This window comes from Eptatretus burgeri, chromosome 7 (assembly GCF_056783735.1).
Source record: "Eptatretus burgeri isolate ZD-2024b chromosome 7, Ebu_testis_v1, whole genome shotgun sequence".
Lineage (NCBI taxonomy): Eukaryota > Metazoa > Chordata > Myxini > Myxiniformes > Myxinidae > Eptatretus > Eptatretus burgeri.
In genome coordinates this window covers 64,545,491-64,564,852 of record NC_140967.1, presented here as the reverse complement: position 1 = coordinate 64,564,852, position 19,362 = coordinate 64,545,491, and the positions used below count along the sequence as shown (strand labels likewise).

At 43.3% G+C, this 19,362-nt stretch overlaps 1 protein-coding gene and 1 long non-coding RNA gene across 5 annotated transcripts in view; one reads left to right on the top strand and one right to left on the bottom strand.

The window, feature by feature from the left end:
- Positions 1-19,362, bottom strand: part of STXBP6 (syntaxin binding protein 6) — a 247,941-nt gene that overhangs the window by 32,558 nt on the left and 196,021 nt on the right. For all 3 annotated transcript variants that reach the window (XM_085888836.1, XM_085888838.1, XM_085888837.1), the window contains one exon: positions 2,490-2,620. In XM_085888836.1, coding sequence (XP_085744962.1) covers positions 2,490-2,620 — 131 coding nt within the window. The remainder of the gene's footprint in view (positions 1-2,489; positions 2,621-19,362) is intronic.
- Positions 1-19,362, top strand: part of LOC147023422 (uncharacterized) — a 63,457-nt gene that overhangs the window by 31,623 nt on the left and 12,472 nt on the right. For both annotated transcript variants that reach the window (XR_015060177.1, XR_015060176.1), the window contains exons 2-4: positions 868-905; positions 1,120-1,210; positions 12,106-12,165. This is a non-coding gene — a long non-coding RNA (uncharacterized LOC147023422). The remainder of the gene's footprint in view (positions 1-867; positions 906-1,119; positions 1,211-12,105; positions 12,166-19,362) is intronic.

The following is a 19,362-nucleotide window of genomic DNA, read 5'->3' as shown; positions in this document are numbered from 1 at the left end:
TCGATGGCACAGCAATTTTCAATGCCCTGCAAAAAAATTTTTTTTACCCTTCTTCCAACACAAGATAGATGTAATTAATGACGAAAAAACCCTGTCAAAGTAAGTAGATAAAATAAGCTTCAAGCAGACAAAAAGGGGAAGCGTTAGTGAGCATGGAAAAAACAAAACATCCACACGAATGGAAGACAATGAGATGGCAATTGGCTGCTGTCTTGATAGATTGGAGGAACAGAAGAATGAAGAAACTAAGGAAGAGATTTCCACAAATTATGGAAAAGGAAGATATATAAGTGGAGGTTGAAAGTTTAATGTTGAAAGTTTAATGTCAATTGCTTAAGCACTTGTGGAGAAAATTAATTGAAAAGCGAATAAAGATGAAACTGGAAAAAAGAGAGGGCGGAAGAAAGACAAATCAGTGAGAACCTCGGCCGATGTTCCACAACATGGTCAAGGATGGTTGTGGATGCCTATTACTAATTTAGTAATGCGATAGGAATAGCTCATTTACTTGAAATGCTTGAGAGTGCAGTTCACAGATCTCCCTTAGAGTGATCTCGATTCTTTCTTCACATCTTATTGAAGACGTACGCGTGCCAGAATATCAAACACAGGATCATAATTAACAGAGTTGTTGACCTGATTTGAGAGAGCTATCCTTGGAAGTCTTGATTATATCAGCTCTTATCACGATGTCAACTTTCTACTATATCAGCTCTTACCGTGATGTCAAGTTTCTAATATGATAAATATTGTTTCATTCATTCTTCTCCACCTGTACATGTTTTATGACTCATCATAAAACAGGAGGAAAATGACATGAACAGCTACTGACTAATGATTAATTTTCATCATCTCGTCAACTTTCAGACTGGAACGCATCGACAACTGCAACGACGAACTACAAGGTGAGAATATTCACCCCTCCCACCATGTATGCGTATGTATGGTGTGAGAGATGTGTGTGTGTGTGTGTGTGTGTGTGTGTGTGTGTGTGTGTGTGTGTGTGTGTGTGTGTGTGTGTGTGTGTGTGTGTGTGTGTGTGTGTGTGCGTGTAGCATAATTATCAAAATAGCTCCAAACCGTCTGGGTTTAAATTTGATAGATGATTGCTCTTTGCAGGTGATTCTGAATAGATTGTGCTGTTAAAAGGTGGTTCGTTCTGAAAACGGTGACAAGATAACGATCCTCATGAGGGGTTTGTAACCGTTGGGTGAGTGGCAGTGTGAGTCATCCCCTCTTTAACTAACGTCATGAACCAACTCATTGGGTGTTAAATGATGCCTAGTCTTTCCTAAACTGACTTAGATAACACGGGTGGTCAATTTATAGAGGGCAATGGCATGAATCATGTGGAGACATGTCAAAAGATTTTGCGGTAGACGTCATTTGCACACAAATTTCTAAGAAAGCTCAGTTCAAGTGAGGATAATTGTAGTCTTGCATGTTGCACATCCAATTTCCCCAATTCCATTTCTTTCTTCAACAGCCTTGGTTTTGCATCCACATGGCAAATACATTTTTAAACTGTGAATCAATCAATTATTTTATAGTTTTAGAGTTGTTGCTTAAATTTTGGTTTTAAATTGTTATACCTGGAATTGGTGTGTATTTGTTATTTTGGCTTGAAGTGAAACAAAAGTTCATAGAAAGAGAAAATTATTCAAGGTATTCATTTTTCAAAGTTTTCCATTCATATCATGAAAGGAAACACTCACCATTAAGCAGCAATGCAACTTCAGTGAATTCCCCATGAACTTCGATGGAAATGGTCACATCTTGTTCACAACTGGCCAAAACATGTTTTGTTATCTTTTTTTTTTGTCTGCAAAGTTGAGGCTTGTGTAGGAGCTCGACCATAGAATGGATTGGGACAACAAAGCAAAAGGAACAGCAGAAAGAGGGAGGAGGAGAAAAGCACTATCTGCAGGGTTGAGGAACAAAATAAAGGGAGACTTGGACAAATTAGAGATGTGGAAAAATGAGGAATAGATGAGGACACACTGGGTGGACAACGTGGATACAGAAGCAAACTCTCAGTAAGGAAAAACTGGAAACTTGAAAAGAGGTTGGCTTGGGGAGGCTTAACGGGGGTATAAAAGATTATGGTTTTGGATGGGGATTTATCTGAGATTGTGTGGAACAGCAGTTTTGAAGAACCTGGAGGGAACAATGAGATTTTAAAAAATGGGGAAGTTGGTTCCACAGTTGGGGGAAGGGGGGGAGAGGAATGACTGAGTGGAGGTGAGCAGTGATCCTGGATTTTTGGAGTTTCAACATAAGTGGGTTTCAGGTGGACAATGTGTCCTGACTCTACTTTTTTCCCTTTTTGTAGAATACTTTCATCATGCAATTTAGTAATTTCTTCAAATTTCAACCAAGATAACACCACTCTTCCCCAGAATAAAACAAAAGTAAACTTTCACAGCTGGGTAAATGAAGGCAGTGTGAAGGAAGCATGCAGTTCAACAGCATTGTTAGGCCATGCTCACCCGGGTAGATTCAACTCCGTTCACCTGTCGAAGTTGCTCCAATGCCCACTGTGAGCGGCGAACAAATGTTCCTGAACCTTCAAAATGCTTCACCTTGGTAATAAATCTCAGAGATGGCCTCTTGTTTCTCACTGAGCCACCCCAGACATAGAACAAAAAAAATGTTCGTTAATGACAACCCTGAAAAGAACATAAGGATGAATATGCAAAAAACATGTTTCATTCTTTGATTGATTGATCGGTGTCTAAGCTAATGTCACAAGACTTCATTTTTTTCACAATAGTCTAACCATTGTGGATTTTCATTTTGAAATGCAGCAAAAGTACACTGGCTCAAATGATTATTTTGTTATGACTAAATTTATTTGTCTTTTCTAGTATGTCTCGATAAGGCCTAGGTCACATTTGCCACGGCGGCCGTGGGGTCTTCCAAATCTGCGGCCACTAGCAATTATACAGCGGCCGCAGTATTTCCACGGTCACACAATGTAGCAGTCACATATGTTTTTGTTTTTTTTTCGGGTAGCTGCATGGCGTATTTATAAATTGTGGAGACCGAAAACGTGGGGGTACCGTACGGTCTTTGATTTGATGTTGCACGGTGACCTTAGGGCGGCGCTGCGGCGGCCATATAATTTTCAAGGCAGACGCAAGGTGACCGCAAGGCGACCGCAGGGGGACCCTAAGGCGAACAGGGGGACCCTAAAAACTGGTCCATGTTCTCTGAGAGAGATGTAAATGGAGTTGTTATTGTTTGGAGAACGGTACAACACACCGACAAACCAGAGGTGGGAGTGGAGGGAAATTCGCAAGCACAGGTCGTCCTTGGGTTTGAGAGGTGTAAGAGCAGTACACAGATGATGAGAATGGAATGATTGATGTACAGTTTTACTGCGCCCCAGGATAGGGTTCAGGTCAATAAAACCAGAGGATACAATAGCCAGGGAGATACTCATGAGTCAGTGATGTCCTGTGGGAGGAAGGATTGTGTTCAAGACGATGTGGGAAGACGATGTCCTGTTTATCGGCAGTGGCCTGCATTGAGACATCTGTCAGGTTGGAGCAGAGGTCTCAGATGTTTGAGGTCCACACAGTTAGGGACAGGGAAGGAGGAGCTGCTGCCAGTGTGCAGGAATGTGGAAAGGAGCGAGGGTAAGGGGTTGGGTCATGGGGAATCTCGGAGGGTGCCAGGTGGGTAGAAGCTGGGACGGTGATGATGGAGTGTGGGGAAGCTGGGGGAGTGCAAGGTGGGTGGCAGAGCTGAGAGGTTGGCAGTGGGGAAGGTGAGAGGTGGAGGGATGAGGGGATGCAGAGAGGGGAGAGGGCACTGATGTGGAGGGGTTTCAATTAATTAATGGACATGAAGGGAAATTGATTGTCGATGGCAGATTACCTCTGCAAAATTGCCTTTCAGGATTTACTCATATCTGTCTGTGTGTGAGCAAGATATCTCAAAAAGTTATGGATGGATTCAGATAAATCTTGGTGGACTATTTGGTTGTGTGACAGGAAGAGGTTGATTCGATTTTGTTGAGGATCCAGATCTGAATCCACACTATAACTTTTTAAGTGATTCTTCACCATTGATTGATGGGGTCAAAACGATATATAGCATGATATTTCAAAATATTATAGACAGATTCGGACAAAACTTGGTGGACAGGTTGGGTTGGGTGTGCAACAAGGACAAACTGAATGGAGTTTGGTGAGGATCCACATCTCCAGGTGAGGATCCAGATCAAAGGGTGGAGGAGCTCCTTGTGGGCCAACGGCCATCCATTAAAAGTGCCAACTGTCTGTGGATGCCCTCCTGCAGTTGGGTTACTTTTTATTATGAGGTTGGTGGCAAGATTTGCATTCCAGCCACCCTTAAACTTTTCATTCCGCAAAAAGTACTAAAAGCACAAAGAAATATGAAAACCCACTCAGTAGGAGTAACCCCTGTGCGGCTGCCCTCCGCAGGGCAGCTCACCTGATGCCGGGATTGAAGCAAAGTCTTCGGGACCCCCACTCTTTGATGAAAGAGGAAAACCACAGGGTAACCTTCCCGGGTCAGATTGCGGTAATGTGTGTCGGGGTGGTGCTGAGTGCCGTTCAACAGACGGCAGTTTCCTTGGGTTAACCTGAGGTGGTCCCTTCAAGTGGGTGCCTGGAATGTCCTATCCCAAAGAGAAGATGATCATCTGTCTCTGTTGTCATCTGAGCTCAACCGTTGAAATGGGGTAAAGCTCCTGGGATCTGTGGCATCCATGCTGAACTTCTCAAGGTCAGTGGAAATGCTGTATTCGTGTCGTTGCATGCAGTTCTGTGCTCTGCCTGGAACACAGGCATCATCCCAACTGACTGGAAGAGGGGCCTTGTTGCCCATCTCTGGAAAGGGCAGGGTGATCGCCAGGACTGTAACAACTACGAGGGGTGACACTGCTTTCATTGCCAGGCAATGTCTTTGCTCGAATAATTCTTAATAGGGTTCGCCACCATCTGCTTGAGCACCCGCGCCCAGAGCAGTCAGGCTTTACACCAAAGAGGTCAACGATTAACCCTGTCCTTGCTCTTTGGGTCCTCACCAAACACAGATGAGAGTTTCGGCAAGGGCTGTTTGCAGCCGATGTAGATCTCTGCAAAGTGTTTGATTCAGTGAATCGGGATGTCCTCTGGACGATTCTTGCTCTTCGAAGGTGCCACCAAAACTGATCAATCTGATGTCTGAACTATACTTTGGGACTGAGAGTGCTGGTAGATGTGGTGATACCATTTCTGACTTATTTCCAGCTGTTACTGGAGTTCATCAGGGGTGTGTACTGGCCCCTACACTTTTCAGCGCTTGCTTTGACTGGATTCTGGGGAGGATCCGGAGAGATCAACCTGCGGTGCATCCTTTGGGAATGTCAAGATTTCTGAACTTGATTTCGCAGATGGTGCAATGAACCTTGCGGAGCCTCTAAATATCCTTTTGGGGGTCCTCGAGGTGCTGAATGAGGAGTCGGAGCTGCTGGGATTATGGGTTTCCTGGGTCAAAACTAAGATCCAGGCTTTCGGTGACATCTTGGATGCTGCTATCTTGTCTGTACCCGTTTGTGGCGAGGATGCTGAGGTCACGGAGAGATTCACTTACTTTGGCAATGATATTAATATCTCTGCTGGCTGTGAGCCAGAGGTCAGTGGACGTTTGGATCGGGCCTGGGAAGTCATGGATTCACTGGATCATGGGGTGTGGCACTGGCGGTACCTGTGCAGGAAGATGAAAGTCCGAGTCTTCAGGTACTTGGAGCTTCCAGTCTTGCTCTATGGATGTGAACCTTGGACTCTGACCAGGGATCTGAGACAGCGACTTAATTCCTTTGGTACCAGGTCTCTTCAGAGAATTATTGGCTATCACTGGGAGGACTTTGTGTCCAACGAGCAGTTGCTGAGAGAGACTCAAATGAGATTTGTTACCTGCATAGTCTGTGAGCGTCAGATGCGGCTGTATGAACATGTGGCTCGTTTTCCTGACGCTGATCCTGCTCACCAGATTCTCTCAAAGAGGGAGCCTCGTAAGTGGAAGAGGCCAAATGGTTGACCACGTGTCCCATGGTTGCAGCAGGTTGATCAACATCTCAAGGAGATGTGGATGGGCAAGGCATCTGCCTGGGGGATGGCCAGACGGAGGGCCCTGGAGTACCGGTGGAAAGTGGACGCAGTGATGCGCTGCTCTGGCCCATGCTCCCATACCTGACCCTGACCTGATTGAGATCTGCATCCAGAAATGAGAATTTTTGGAGTGATTCTTCACAATTAAGAGAGAATGACAAACATGATATGTAGCATGATTTTTCAAAAAGTTGTGGACACGCTATGACAAAACTTGGTGGATGATTTGGGGAGGTGACAAAAACAAGCCGATTAGATTTTGGTTTCAGTTTGGATGCAGATCCAGCCTATCAGTGGGATACAAAATGTAAACTGTTTTCACTCCACTAATTCACATTCTCATTTACAATGTTATTAAAAGCATTTAAAAGAAATCTTTCATTCAATGAAGATTCACTTTAGGGATATTTAAAAGAGAAGGGATAGAGAATGAAGGAGTAACTGTGCACGATAAACTGAGTCTTTGTTGGTTTTTTTGGGGGGGGTAAGCGGTCCGTTCCGTGCTACAGTGACAACCGAGCGGTGTTATCCTCAGCCTCGACGGTTCCGATTAATTACCGGGATGTTGCACCCACTACGAACCCCTTACGTGAAGCAGGATGGAGAGTCAATAGAGAAAAGACAAAGCGAAACGGGCACAGTTCAACAAGCAAGCATTTTATTTCCCGGCACACGGAAAGCACGTATATACAGCCATACAGAATCAAAATGCACATAAAGCAAATGTAAGAGTTAAAACCGACTATGCGCACACACGGCAACACTTATACAGTTTTACTTCACAGATGGCACCAACACACATTTACACAAAAGCAAAGGAAAGAAGCCACCCTCACAGACAAGGAGACAGACACGACCTCACAGACAAGACAGGCCCGTAGGCCAAATGTGCGCGTGACCTGGAGGAGCGGCCAGGTCCGCGGGGAGGTCTTACCCGCGTCCTCGTGACGCGTTGGCGGGCAAGCCGCAAATGTGGTCGCACCGCTGTGCCCCGACTCCGTGCCCCTTGGCGGGTTTCGTTGGAACCACGTTTGGGGTGGGGTGGGAACGGGCCCCCCTTTTGCACTATCTCAGCGCGGGGGAAAGGGGGAATTGTTGATGCCCTGGGGGAGGGAGTAGCTGGCTGGCTTGGGTCCCGCGACGAGACGAGCGATCCCCCACACCGCAACCTCGTCGCCGACCGCCGTTCTTCTTGCCTCGGACCCGAGCTCTCTTGCTTGCAGTTCCACCGTGCGCACTTGACTCAACTCCGCCAACGCAACGCTCCTTGTCCCCAAGAGCAACCTCTCAACGACACTCTCCAAGCAACTCCAAAACCCAACTCAACTCCAATTCGCCTTGTGCTCGCCTTTTTATAGGCGACAGGAGCAGCCAATGTACAAATTTTATGATCAGAACGCGATTCTAGGCGGGGCCACGCCCCCCTCCCCCCGGTCAGCCATTGGTCGGGCAAAAATGGGCGTGAACCTCTCCTGATCCTAAAATTTGCATATACGGACTTCACATGCACACGCTTGGAGGCGGGGCGAAGCTGCCCTGCGCTCACCAATTGGACGGAGGAGAAGTGGGCGTGAAGCGTTTCTGATCCGAATTTTCCCCTCGGAAAGGCCGCCATTCGCGCTCACGGCTCGGTGGGTTCGGCACCAATCGCCGAACGGGCCCGAGACAGCCCGACGTTCAGTGTTCACAGGTGGTGCGGGAATGTCCGTAGAAGCGATGATGTGGGATGAATTCATGAAGGTAAAGGCGAAGGTGGTGGAGGGTCTTCTGTGGTGAGGGTTGGCGTTGTGGTTGTTGTCTGTGGGTTGGAGCGTGGTTGTAGTTGGTGACAATGGCTGGCGTGGTGGTTAAGGTGGTTGTTGTGTGATGGCGGTTGAGACATGGTTGGTTCAAAATAACGACAGAAAAGAAAAAATGGCTAACTCAAAGCGTCGCAGCCTGGATGAATCACATAAATTCCCTCTATACAACGGGTTTGGGCTAACTGCACATGTACCTATGAAGATATCTCACCTGAGGACCCTTTATGGTGTAATGCGAATTTCCACAGCCGTAACAATACTTTTTGGAGCGAGGAAAGGAAAACGATGAAGCTGAGGGATCAGAAATAATATTTGGGAGAAAAAGCAAAAATGAAGCACGTGTGGTCAAAGCAGCCACACAAGCAGCATGCTGACTAGCCGAGACTTAGGCGAGTAGGCCAGACTTTAAAAGCGACGTAATTCGACAACTCAATCCAATTATGTGTGATTTGACTCAGAAAATTGGACGAAAACACCACCAGCAATACAGGAATTGAAATAAAACAGCAAAACAACAGATCTGGTCTGGGAAACCTGGCTTTGATGAACTTGATGGATGAACTACCCCGTGTCACATATGAAGGCACCTGGAACAGTCACACCTGTATTCCTGTGTTGAATCGTTAACTTTAAGTGATCATGATGAGTTGTGTTCCTGTGTTTGTCACACAGAAGCATCGAGGAGTTTGGGTATCTATTTTGGATGCTTTTGTCCAACCTCCTTCACATTAAGCTACGATGCAATACATTACTCTGGAAAAGCACTTGTACGTTAATGTGGCATGATAATGTATGACCATCACATGATTGAGAGAATCATGCTTATGAGGTTGGAAAATAGAAGTGCTCTGTACTGATATCCCTTTTATTTTTTGTCCTATTATGGAGTACGGTAGAACTCCAAATGCAGGGATGATACGGCAAAAAAATGGCCACCCATTCAAATGTGCACACAATGATAGGCTTTATGATAATGATAGGCACACAATTATAAACTACTTTTGAGTGGTCATAAGCATTTAAAAGCCATACCTTTTATTCTCGAGATTTTTCTGAACTACCAAGACTTCAACAAGATGCAAAAATACAGCACTAAACTACCACATTGGGAGATCACTAAAACACCACTTTGTATTTGTTTCTTCCCCTCTAAAAACAATGTAAAACTGTAGCCCAACCAACCTCAATAACTGCTAAAGCCATGATGGTGATTCTGACGCCAGGAAATTACTTTGTCTCTGGGATAGTGCGCGCAATCCAAAATTTAAAAATATATTAAACAATAATCGTTTTATGTGGAGTCAACCAAACCAGGCTTGGTTGTGGGAGGGGGGAAGATGTACAGGACCATTCCAAAAGCGATACAAATCCAAACGATCCTCCAAATGAACTGAAACAAGTATTAAAACAATTTAATGACACAGATGGATTTAATCCACAACCTGCCTTGATCTTTCCTGGGAAAGCCACATTTCCAACCTGGCCTCCAAAGCCAGTCGCCGACTGGGAATCCTCCGTCGTGCAAAGTCCTTCCTCAGCCCACCTGAGCTCCTGACCACATACAAAGCTTTTGTTCACAGCCTGATGGAGTACTGCTCTCCCCTCTGGGCTGGTGCTCCTGCCTCTCACCTTTCTTGGCTTCACGCAGTGGAAACCAAGGCATTTCGGATCATTGGCATCTCCCGCGATTAGGCTGAGTCTTTAAGCTTTTCACTCTCTCACTGCAGGCAGGTCGGTGGTCTTTCTGTCTTCTACCGTCCCCTCTCCGGTCTCACCCCCCCTGCTCTGTCTGCGATATGTCTCCACCATATTTCCGCAGGGTGCTCAAGGTCCACCAACAACCCCCTTCTGGTAAAACTACCAAAATCGCAAATCACTGCTCACCTTCACGCTTTCATTCCTCTTTTTCCCGCCTTTGGAATAAACTCCCTCACTCTGTTCAATCCCATTCTTCCCTCCAGGCCTTCAAAACAGCTGTTCACCACCACCTCTTATCATCCCCCATCCAAATCCTTGATATTTTCTACCCTCGTTAATCCACCTCAAACTCACCTCCTTCAAACTCCCTGCTTTCCATCCTGAAAGTCTCTGTCGTGTCCATTTAGTATACCCAATGTTCCCCACCCCATCCCTCTCCCTTCCACAGATCTCCTAATGTCTCTGTTCCCCACTGTTTTGTCCTTCCCACTCCCCTCTTGTCTCATGCCCCCCTTGCTGCGTGTTGTGTGTTCGCTCTCATACCAGCCTTGACAAGGTATACAAAAAACCCCCAAAAAACAAAATAACAAAATATATAAAACGTTATGCATTTTATTATTATTATTTTTTGGAACGATAATTGCATCATTTCACGTACGTGGTATCCACATAGTGGACTGAACCAAAAGCCAGGATTGAGGGGGGTGGGGGAGGGGGGGAAGTAGTAAAACATACCATAAGCCAAATTTAATAACATAGATGGATTTAATCCACACCGAAATATATAAAAATTAAGCATTTTATTTCTTTTAAAAATTGCAGAAACAAGAAGAAAAAAAACATTAAAAAATAAATTGTATAAACAGGGATGAAATCTCAAAAAAAAAAAAAATTAAATTAAAAAAAAACCAAACAAGGTCAGAATGACACCACATTATGATGTCACAATCCTCTTATGGATTACCATCACGACATCGTTTGACATTTTACTGTTGTTGTGGAATTGTGATGGAACAACGTCAAAAGATATCTTGATGGTAGACCATGAGGATTGTGGTGTCATATTGTGGAATCCTAATGTGGTGTCATTCCTACCTTGTTTGTTTTTTTTTGAGATTTCATCCCTTAATGTTTTTCCCTTTTTTTTATGTTTTTTTTTCTTGTTTAAAATACAGAAGCATTGACGAAAATGGAATGTATTATTTGTTTACTCCACAAACCTTTTCAAATGTACAATTCAGGTGATAATTTTCAACCCCAACCTGTGCATCCCTGAAATAGCTTGTGATACATCACCTTCTGTCATAAACATTGATCTTAGTGTTCTGAAGTAGCAATTACTATAAAATTGCACTTATTCCCTCCACATTTGACAATCAAGAGATAACTGTAGACTGTATGTGAACATATATGCTTCTAGAATCCCTTATGGAATGGCAGGTTCAGCTAGGGATATGTACACTTGCCTCTGAGATGTCGAGCCTTGGTTTGAGTCTTGACCCAGCTATAAACTGTAACCCTGGTGTTTTGCAGGCAGGGCAATACATAAGTACATGTACCATCCCTTGGATGGCCATTAAATTGAGTGTCCCGTCTGCCAGCATTAGCTGAGGGGACGTTAAAGATCCAGGTGTCCTTCACGAAGGGTAGACGAGTGTTGCTGACACCATGGCTAAATTCCAAATTCCCTCCAGAACTGCAGATAGAAAGTGATCTGGTCATATTTAGGGGTTCCTTTACACCAGGTTACACTGCTTGCTATCTTAGTGTGTGGCTGCTGTCATGGCTTCTGCCCCATAAACAATTAAATTACCGGAGTAGTTCACATGTTTCATGTGAACGTCCTTCTTCAGTTACAAATGGCAACCAATTATATTGCCTCATTGGATATCAACACCTTACCCTCAAGATGTTCAGGTAATTTGCAATCACTTTGAGTGAGAATGATGTTTTGTGTTGCTGTGTTTAATTGTGCAGAAGGGATGAGGATTTTGGGAGTCCATTTTGGATGCCTTTTTCAATCACCTTCATATTAATGTACAACACAATGCATTATTCTGGTAAAGTACTCATGCATTACTGGAGCACAATATGACATGATGATGACATGGATAACATCATACTCATGTGTATGAAGAGGGCGAGAATACAGAAGTGCGTTGCAACCGACATCCCTTTCTTTCAATATCTTATTTATAATACAGAAACAAGATTTGACAAAAATGGAATGTATTATTAGTTTACTCCACCAACCTTTTGTAAAAGCACACTCAGGTGCTTAATTGTCAACTCCAACCTGCACATCACTGAAATAGCTTGTGACCCATCACCTTTTGTCATAAACGTTGATCCTGGTATGCTGAAGTAGCAATTACCACTAAATTGCACTTCTACTCCACATTTGACAATCAGGAGATAACTGTGAACATGTATGTTTCTTTTGAGCGATAATGATGTTTCATGTTCCTGTGTTTATCATACAGAAGCAATGAGGAGTTTGGGATTCCATTTTGCACGCATTCTTAAACTTCCTTCATATTAAGGTATGACACAATCCATTACTCCTGAATTTAAGTACTTCTGTGCTACTATGGCATTATATTGCACAATGATCCGTGCGTGAAGGAGAAAAATCCATCTTTTTCAACATCCTATTACAATACAACTCGGAATAAATGTAATGTAGTTTTAGTTTACTAAACTAACCTTTTGTGAAGCATAATTCAGGTTGATTGTGTATACAGGTATTCCCTTATAGCCTCCCACTTTCCTGGGGATACAGTACCTAACTCTAAACATTTGCTCGCAACCAATTCAGCAAAGACACTTCGACTTTGAGTGATCACGTTTTGAGTTCCTGCATTGATTTTGCCGAAGCGACGAGGTTATTCAGATTATCTGTGGGACACTCTCTCCACCATCTTTCCTATTACAGTACGATTGCATTCACTATCATGCCCTGCACTACTTTTGCTGTTAGGGTGAGCTGGGTTTTTTTTAGGGGGGAGAGAGAGGTTACATTTTGCTATTTAAAATGGATTTTGTGAGTTCACAACTTCACAGGATACCTCGAAGATAGCAAGGGCACTCGTTTTTGAGGCGTGTTGTCCGACTGTGAGATCCGACTCCAATTTGCACTGCCATCCCAGTGATTCGCATGCTGGGCATTCACTTGTGCCAGAGCAGCTTATTTGGAGAAATCGTTATGCTCGCCATCCAACTTTGCCTTGTCTTTTCAAATTAACGATTCCATGGTACTTGAAAAAGAGTAGTCCATTGTGTGTTGATACTCTGGCTGATTTTTCGTGTTTAAATTGATGGGATGTTAGGGATAATAGTCATTATGGCCCTTCCCTGGAATGAGGCAACCAGCATACCAAAATAAGTAATTGATTTCTGGCTAAATATAATTTTGATAAATCGTTTTTTCATGAAATGTTGAAAGCACCAACGATAACTCATTGGCTTTAGCTCGGCTGCCAATATAATTTCAATAATTTATCCGACCGCCTGAATGAGACATTGTATATTCAGACATCTTGAGCGATTGAGAAAAACCTATCTCTGTCAATTGTTATTTTCTTTACAAAGTATGTAATCAACTAATAATAAGCAGAATAAATTGTACATTATCTATTACTGTTTTAATATCAACACATCAAAACTGTTCTCTCTCTCTCTCTCTCTCTCTCTCTCTCTCTCTCTCTCTCTCTCTCTCTCTCTCTCTCTCTCTCTCTCTCTCTCTCTCTCTCTCTCTCTCTGTCCCTGTCCCTGTCCCTGTCCCTGTCCCTGTCCCTGTCCCTGTCCCTCTCTCTCTTTCTCTCTCTCTCTCTCTCTCTCTCTCTCTCTCTCTCTCTCTCTCTCTCTGTCTCTCTCTCTCTCTCGCTCTCTCTGTCTCTCTCTCCCTGTCCCTGTCCCTGTCTCTGTCTCTGTCTCTGTCTCTGTCTCTGTCTCTGTCTCTGTCTCTGTCTCTGTCTCTGTCTCTGTCTCCCTCTCTCTTTCTGTCTCTCTTTCCCTCTCTCTCTGTCTCTCTCTCTTTTTCTGATGTACCATACTATTCATGAAACCAAAGCAGCCATCTGAGCAACAGTTATACTGGGTGGTTTGTCTTTGCCTTCCCAGCAGTCGTCAGGGTCAGAATTTAGAATTTGTTCATGCTGCGGGTGATAGCTCGCCTACTCTTCGTGAATGACACCATGGTATCTTTAACATCCACCAATATTGTCAGCAGACAGAACGCCCAGCTTAAAGTCCATCTAAGGGATGGAACATCGAATGATGAATCACCCTGCCTGTGAAACACCTGGATGAAAGTTCAGAGCTGGGCTGAGGTTCGAAGCTCGGCTGCACAGCTTAGAGGCAAGTGTGTGTACCTCCAGACCAGGGGTTCCCAACCTGGGGTGCCCGCACCCCCTGGGGGTGTGAGATGGAATTTCAGGGGGTGCAACAAAGAGTGGCTTGTGTCCTTGAGTGACGAGTCACGAGCCATCACTCAGCCAGCTGCCAGTGTGCCTTGAGAAGTGGTAGTAGGTGGTTGTGTTGCGTATATAGTAATCTCGTTTACGAGTATTTAATCAAAGGAGAGAATAACAGAATTAACATATAAGTAAAGTAACTGATTGTCAGAGTATTGCTTTTAAAATCATTATAACACAACATCTGACATAATCATTGTGCATCATTACGCCAACACTGTAGGCATAAGATATTTGTCTTTGTTCATTTTTATGGGCGAGTGACTGGTTATAGTACACGAGGTGATGGGCTGGAATTTGTTTTCTTCATCGGCATGCTTTGGCATCGAAAACATTGCCTCCAAATTTGAAGAAAGTCCTTGATACTTGTGTGAAGATCGTCAACTGGATCAGGGGGGAGAGCTTTGAACCATCGCATCTTAAAATCATTTTGTGAGGATCTGGGTTGTGAGCATTCAGTTTTTCTTTTCCACACAGAAGTCCGTTGGTTGTCACGAGGACAAGCTTTAACCCACTTCTTTGAACTGCGGGAAGAAATCAAAGTTTTTCTGGAGGAGCGTGAATGTGATCTGGTTGGGGCATTGGAATCACAGGAATTCGCCCAAATGCTGGCTTACTTCGCTGACATTTTCACTCGTATGAATGACCTGAGTATTTCTCTTCAAGGAAAAGGGATAAACATATTGAAGGCTTGTGAAAAGTTGAATTCCTTCAAAGAAAAGTTACATTTTTGGCATCGAAGGATGGAAAGAGGCAGTCTCTCAAATTTTCCTTCACCAGAAGAGATGGTTGATGATGCTAGATCCATAACTCCTACTGTGCGTGAAGAAATTGTGGCTCATTTGGAAATGCTGTCAGAATCGTTTGATGGATATTTTGCTGCTGGAGACCTGAAAATTTCAGAAGAATGGATCATGAATCCATATTCCTATAATTTGGAGAAAATGTCAGATGATGAAGAGCTGAAGGAAGATCTTATTGATTTGCGAAAAAATCGAACTCTTGAAGTGCAATTTGAAAGCAAGACTTTGGAGGAGTTTTGGTGTGCAGCACTGGATATGTTCCCAAGACTTGGTGGGAAAGCACTCCGTGTCCTCATTCCATTTGTAACAACATACTTGTGTGAATGTGGATTCAGTTATCTTTTGTCAATCAAGACAAAATCTCGGAATCACCTGAATCCACAGGCAGACCTATGGATTGCAGTCAGCAAGAAAGTTCACGTTCTGACAAAATCGTGAATGAGAATCAGATGCAAAGAAGTCATTGAATTTTATGTTCACAATTGGGATTGATTTTACTGTTTACAATTTTTTCTGAATAAATTAGAATCTAATTGCTCAATTTATACTTGCATTTTATGCACTGAGTTAAAAGCTTATTTTTTAATTTCAATTTGTTCACCCGCAGTATTGTATGTGGTTCAATTTGTGGTTCAAAAATTATAAATTTGACTTCTTCATCTTCAAATGTAATATTACTTTTGTAGGGGGTGCGAACCTTAATCGAACATTTCCTAGTGGTGTGGGGCATAGAAAAGTTTGGGAACCACTGCTCTCGACCATCCCCAAAATTGCACAGATTTACCCAAAACATTGGTTATATACTGTACTTCATGAGATGACATCATGTTCAACAGATAGTGGTGCCCAGCAATCTTAATCTCAGATGGTGGTGAACAGCTATTTTGAAGAACACCATCTCAGATCATCCTCCATCCAAAACCATGAAAATTTATAACCACTTTAAACCACCTCCACCCCACCCAAAATTTCCAGTTTTTCCTTCCTGAGAATTTGCTTCTGTATACGTCTTATCCACCCCCTGCATTCTTCCCTTCTCATCTTTACCTGCATCCCTTGTTTGTCTGTTTCAGTCGATTTTGTTCCCCAATCCTGCTGTTGGTGTTTCCCCCCTTCTCTTTCCACTGTTCCTTTTGGGCTGCTGTGTCCTGATCTGTTCTGTGTTCTAGCTCTTCCATGAGCCTTGCCTGTGTACCAAAAAAAACCCCACAGACACAGACAAACACATGTTGCACAGCTGGTCACTGCCACTACTACTACCACTACTTCTATTACTACTACTAATATGACAAATCTGTATACCTAGCTGAGGGGCTTAGCAACCTCCTTATGGTTTGATTCTTTTGTACTTTGTTGTTTTGGGACAAAGGAAATGTCAGGTTAAGGCAGGAATTTTGGAATTTTATTGCCCATGGTGCCGTTGATAGCTTGCCTACTCTTTGGAAAAGACACTGTGGGATCTTTAACATCCAACAATTAATGCCGGCAGATGGGACGTCCATCAGTTTAACATCCAACCAAGGGATGGTACACACATTCATAAATCACCCTGTCTGTGAAGTAGACCAAGACAGCAGTTTATAGCTGGGATGAGATTCAAACCCAAGCGAGACAGATTAGAGGTGAGTATGGGAACCTCTTGGACATCCTGCCAGCCCACAGTTGGTCAGAATATATCACAAAACCTCCTGTTGTGAGAAATCTTATATATCAAGCTGAGTTTGTGTCTGAGGGTTGGTGGGTCATAAGCACCACCCATTCTGCAGGCCATGTCTTCCCACCTCTCCGCAAACATCACAAATACTGCCTTTCAGCCAGGCCACACTTTTCTCTCTCGCTGGCCAGAAAACACGGCCATAGTTTTTGCTTCACATAGCTCAGATTGTTTATAGGCCTCTGATGTACATTTGAGGACTGAACAACGCATCTCCTATCATTAAATAAAGGTACCGTTTTGAGGAAACAAAGGTACATTTTGATGACAACTTAAACGAGGTAATGCATATTTTGTGTGCAACAATTGTGGCAGTAGTCTAATATAAACCACCCAATGAAGGTACGTTAATTCTCATATTACGCAGAGGAAAGAAAATTGTAGCCTTTCATTGAAAAAAACTTTTGGTTTTTGCCTGACTTTTAAAAGCTTATAAACAAATTGATGAACATGTAATACAAATGTTATGTGAATTAAATAAACATTAACATTGGCCCGGTTGTGAAATACCTGTATCCGTAATTAATTAGTCAGGAGGCTACCGGAGGAATTCCTCAGAGAGATTTATGATGTACACGTACACTTTAAAGTTATCTGAAATGTACACGTCCACTTTCGTACACTTAACATCACATCAGAGTTTATGTACATTTTAAAAAGTAAAACAACGCGTTGAAACTGAACAAAGTACGTTTTCATTGCAATAAATATTGTCATGATTAATATTTGAAATATTTCATCAAAAAACTGTCATTTTGTTTTGTATATATTGTATGCTGTCGAGATGTCCAGAGATGTGTTCGATTACCAAGTCGCTAGGCTAGTGCTTGCCAAGCCAGCCGTTCCTTATCAACAGCTTTGAATGGAGTGATTGCTTGAGTGCTTAAGCCACTTGGTGAGCGCTCTAAAAGAAACGTGAAACTGAACACAAGCAATTACATTTGGTAACTAACAGAGAGAGAGGGAAAGGGGAAAGGGTGGGGTGGGAAGGGGAATGGGAAGGGGTGGGATGGGTGTCTAGAGGGACTGGGGAGGGAGGACGAAGAGGTGGGGTGTGTCGAAGAATAAATGACTCAAATTTTTAGTTCGGAGCAAGATCACCCTTTGGACAAAGAACGAGGCGCACAATGAGCTGACAGCTTACAGCTATTCACAGGGATTTTTAAAAGGTCCCTCACCTCTGATCTGTGACCTCGTGTTTACCATCAGCCCAATCTGCAACCATGTTCCTCCAGGTCTGAATGCTCCTGCCTAGCTCGCCAATTGTGGAAGGATACTCAATTCCTCCTGTATATTTGAGTCATTTATTAAAAACAAACATAAACAAACAAACACAAACATATTGATATAGAGGAATCAGAGGAGATTCAAAAAGCAACACAGTCTTCCTCTGATTCTGCAGTACGTGGAGATTTTAAATTCTTATATAATATTCAGCAGGACGATGTCTGGTCATCCTTAAGACATACTGGTGCCAAGGCTGAACTGAGGTTAAGGGGAGAGATCACTCATAGCTTTATTGCAGCAGCCATTCGGAGGTCAGCATAAATTCAAAGGGCTGGGGAATATTTATGATCTGAAGTTTGATAGAAGTTCTGGACATTACCTTCACACACATTACATTTAAGCGAGACTCCTGCTTCCAACAGGACTTTCCAACACCAGCATATAATTATTTATAGATAATAATCCCTTATTGAGCTAAATAGAATAATTGATTATTCTATTCTACTGAATAAAGATTAAAGATGATTTGGAAGGCCAATCTGTTTTGGGGAAGAGAGGTGTTTTACTTTGCAGACTGATAACCTTCCAACACAGTAAAGACATATAAGGTCATCTAAAATGCAAATATATATATATATATATATATATATATATATATATATATATATATATATATATATAAATATATATTCAAAATAGATAAATATTCGAGCACATAGATGTAATAATCATGTTGTAATCAAATGCATTTCCTATTAAAGGGTTATAACAATACATTGTGCTATATGATAAAAACATTTACTTTCTCAAGTTAATTATCAATCAAGTTTAATTGACAACATTTTTTTATCTCTTTTTATCACCCTTAAAGCCATTATGCTAATTTTAGAGAAATTTGCATCCACAGGTGAGAGCACAGAGGGACTGGGATGGGAGGAGGAAGGGGTGAGAGGAGGCAGGGGAATGGGTAGGGTTGGAGAGTGCAGGGGAAGTTGTGGGGTTGGACGAGGCAGGGGAAGGGGTGGGGTGGAAGTCTGGAGGGACTGTGGTGGGAGAGAGAAGGGGTGGGGTGGGTGTCCAGAGGGACTGGAATGGGAGGAGGAAGGGGTGAAAGGAGGCAGGGGGATGGGTATGGTTGGAGAGTGCAGGGGAAGTTGTGGGGTGGAAGTCCGGAGGGACTGTGGTGGGAGAGAGAAGGGGTGGGGTGGGTGTCCATAGGGACTGGGGTGGGAGGAGGAAGGGGTGGGGTGGGAGGAGGCATGGGAAGGGGTAGGGTGGGAGTCCAAAAGGACTGGGGTAGGAGGAGGAAAGGGTAGGGTAGGAGGAGGGATCCGGTGTTGCTTGGCAATGCTGGGTACCCCTGCTAGTACTTCATCAGACAAACCTTGAAAAGCCGAAGAGCATTTCACCAACTTCAGTGACTCACTTTGACGATGTTGAGAAGGGTGAGAATTGCTTTGCAATATATGTTCCCTACCGATGTGATATTTTCTAAGTTGAAAAAGGGCATATTCTGTGAAA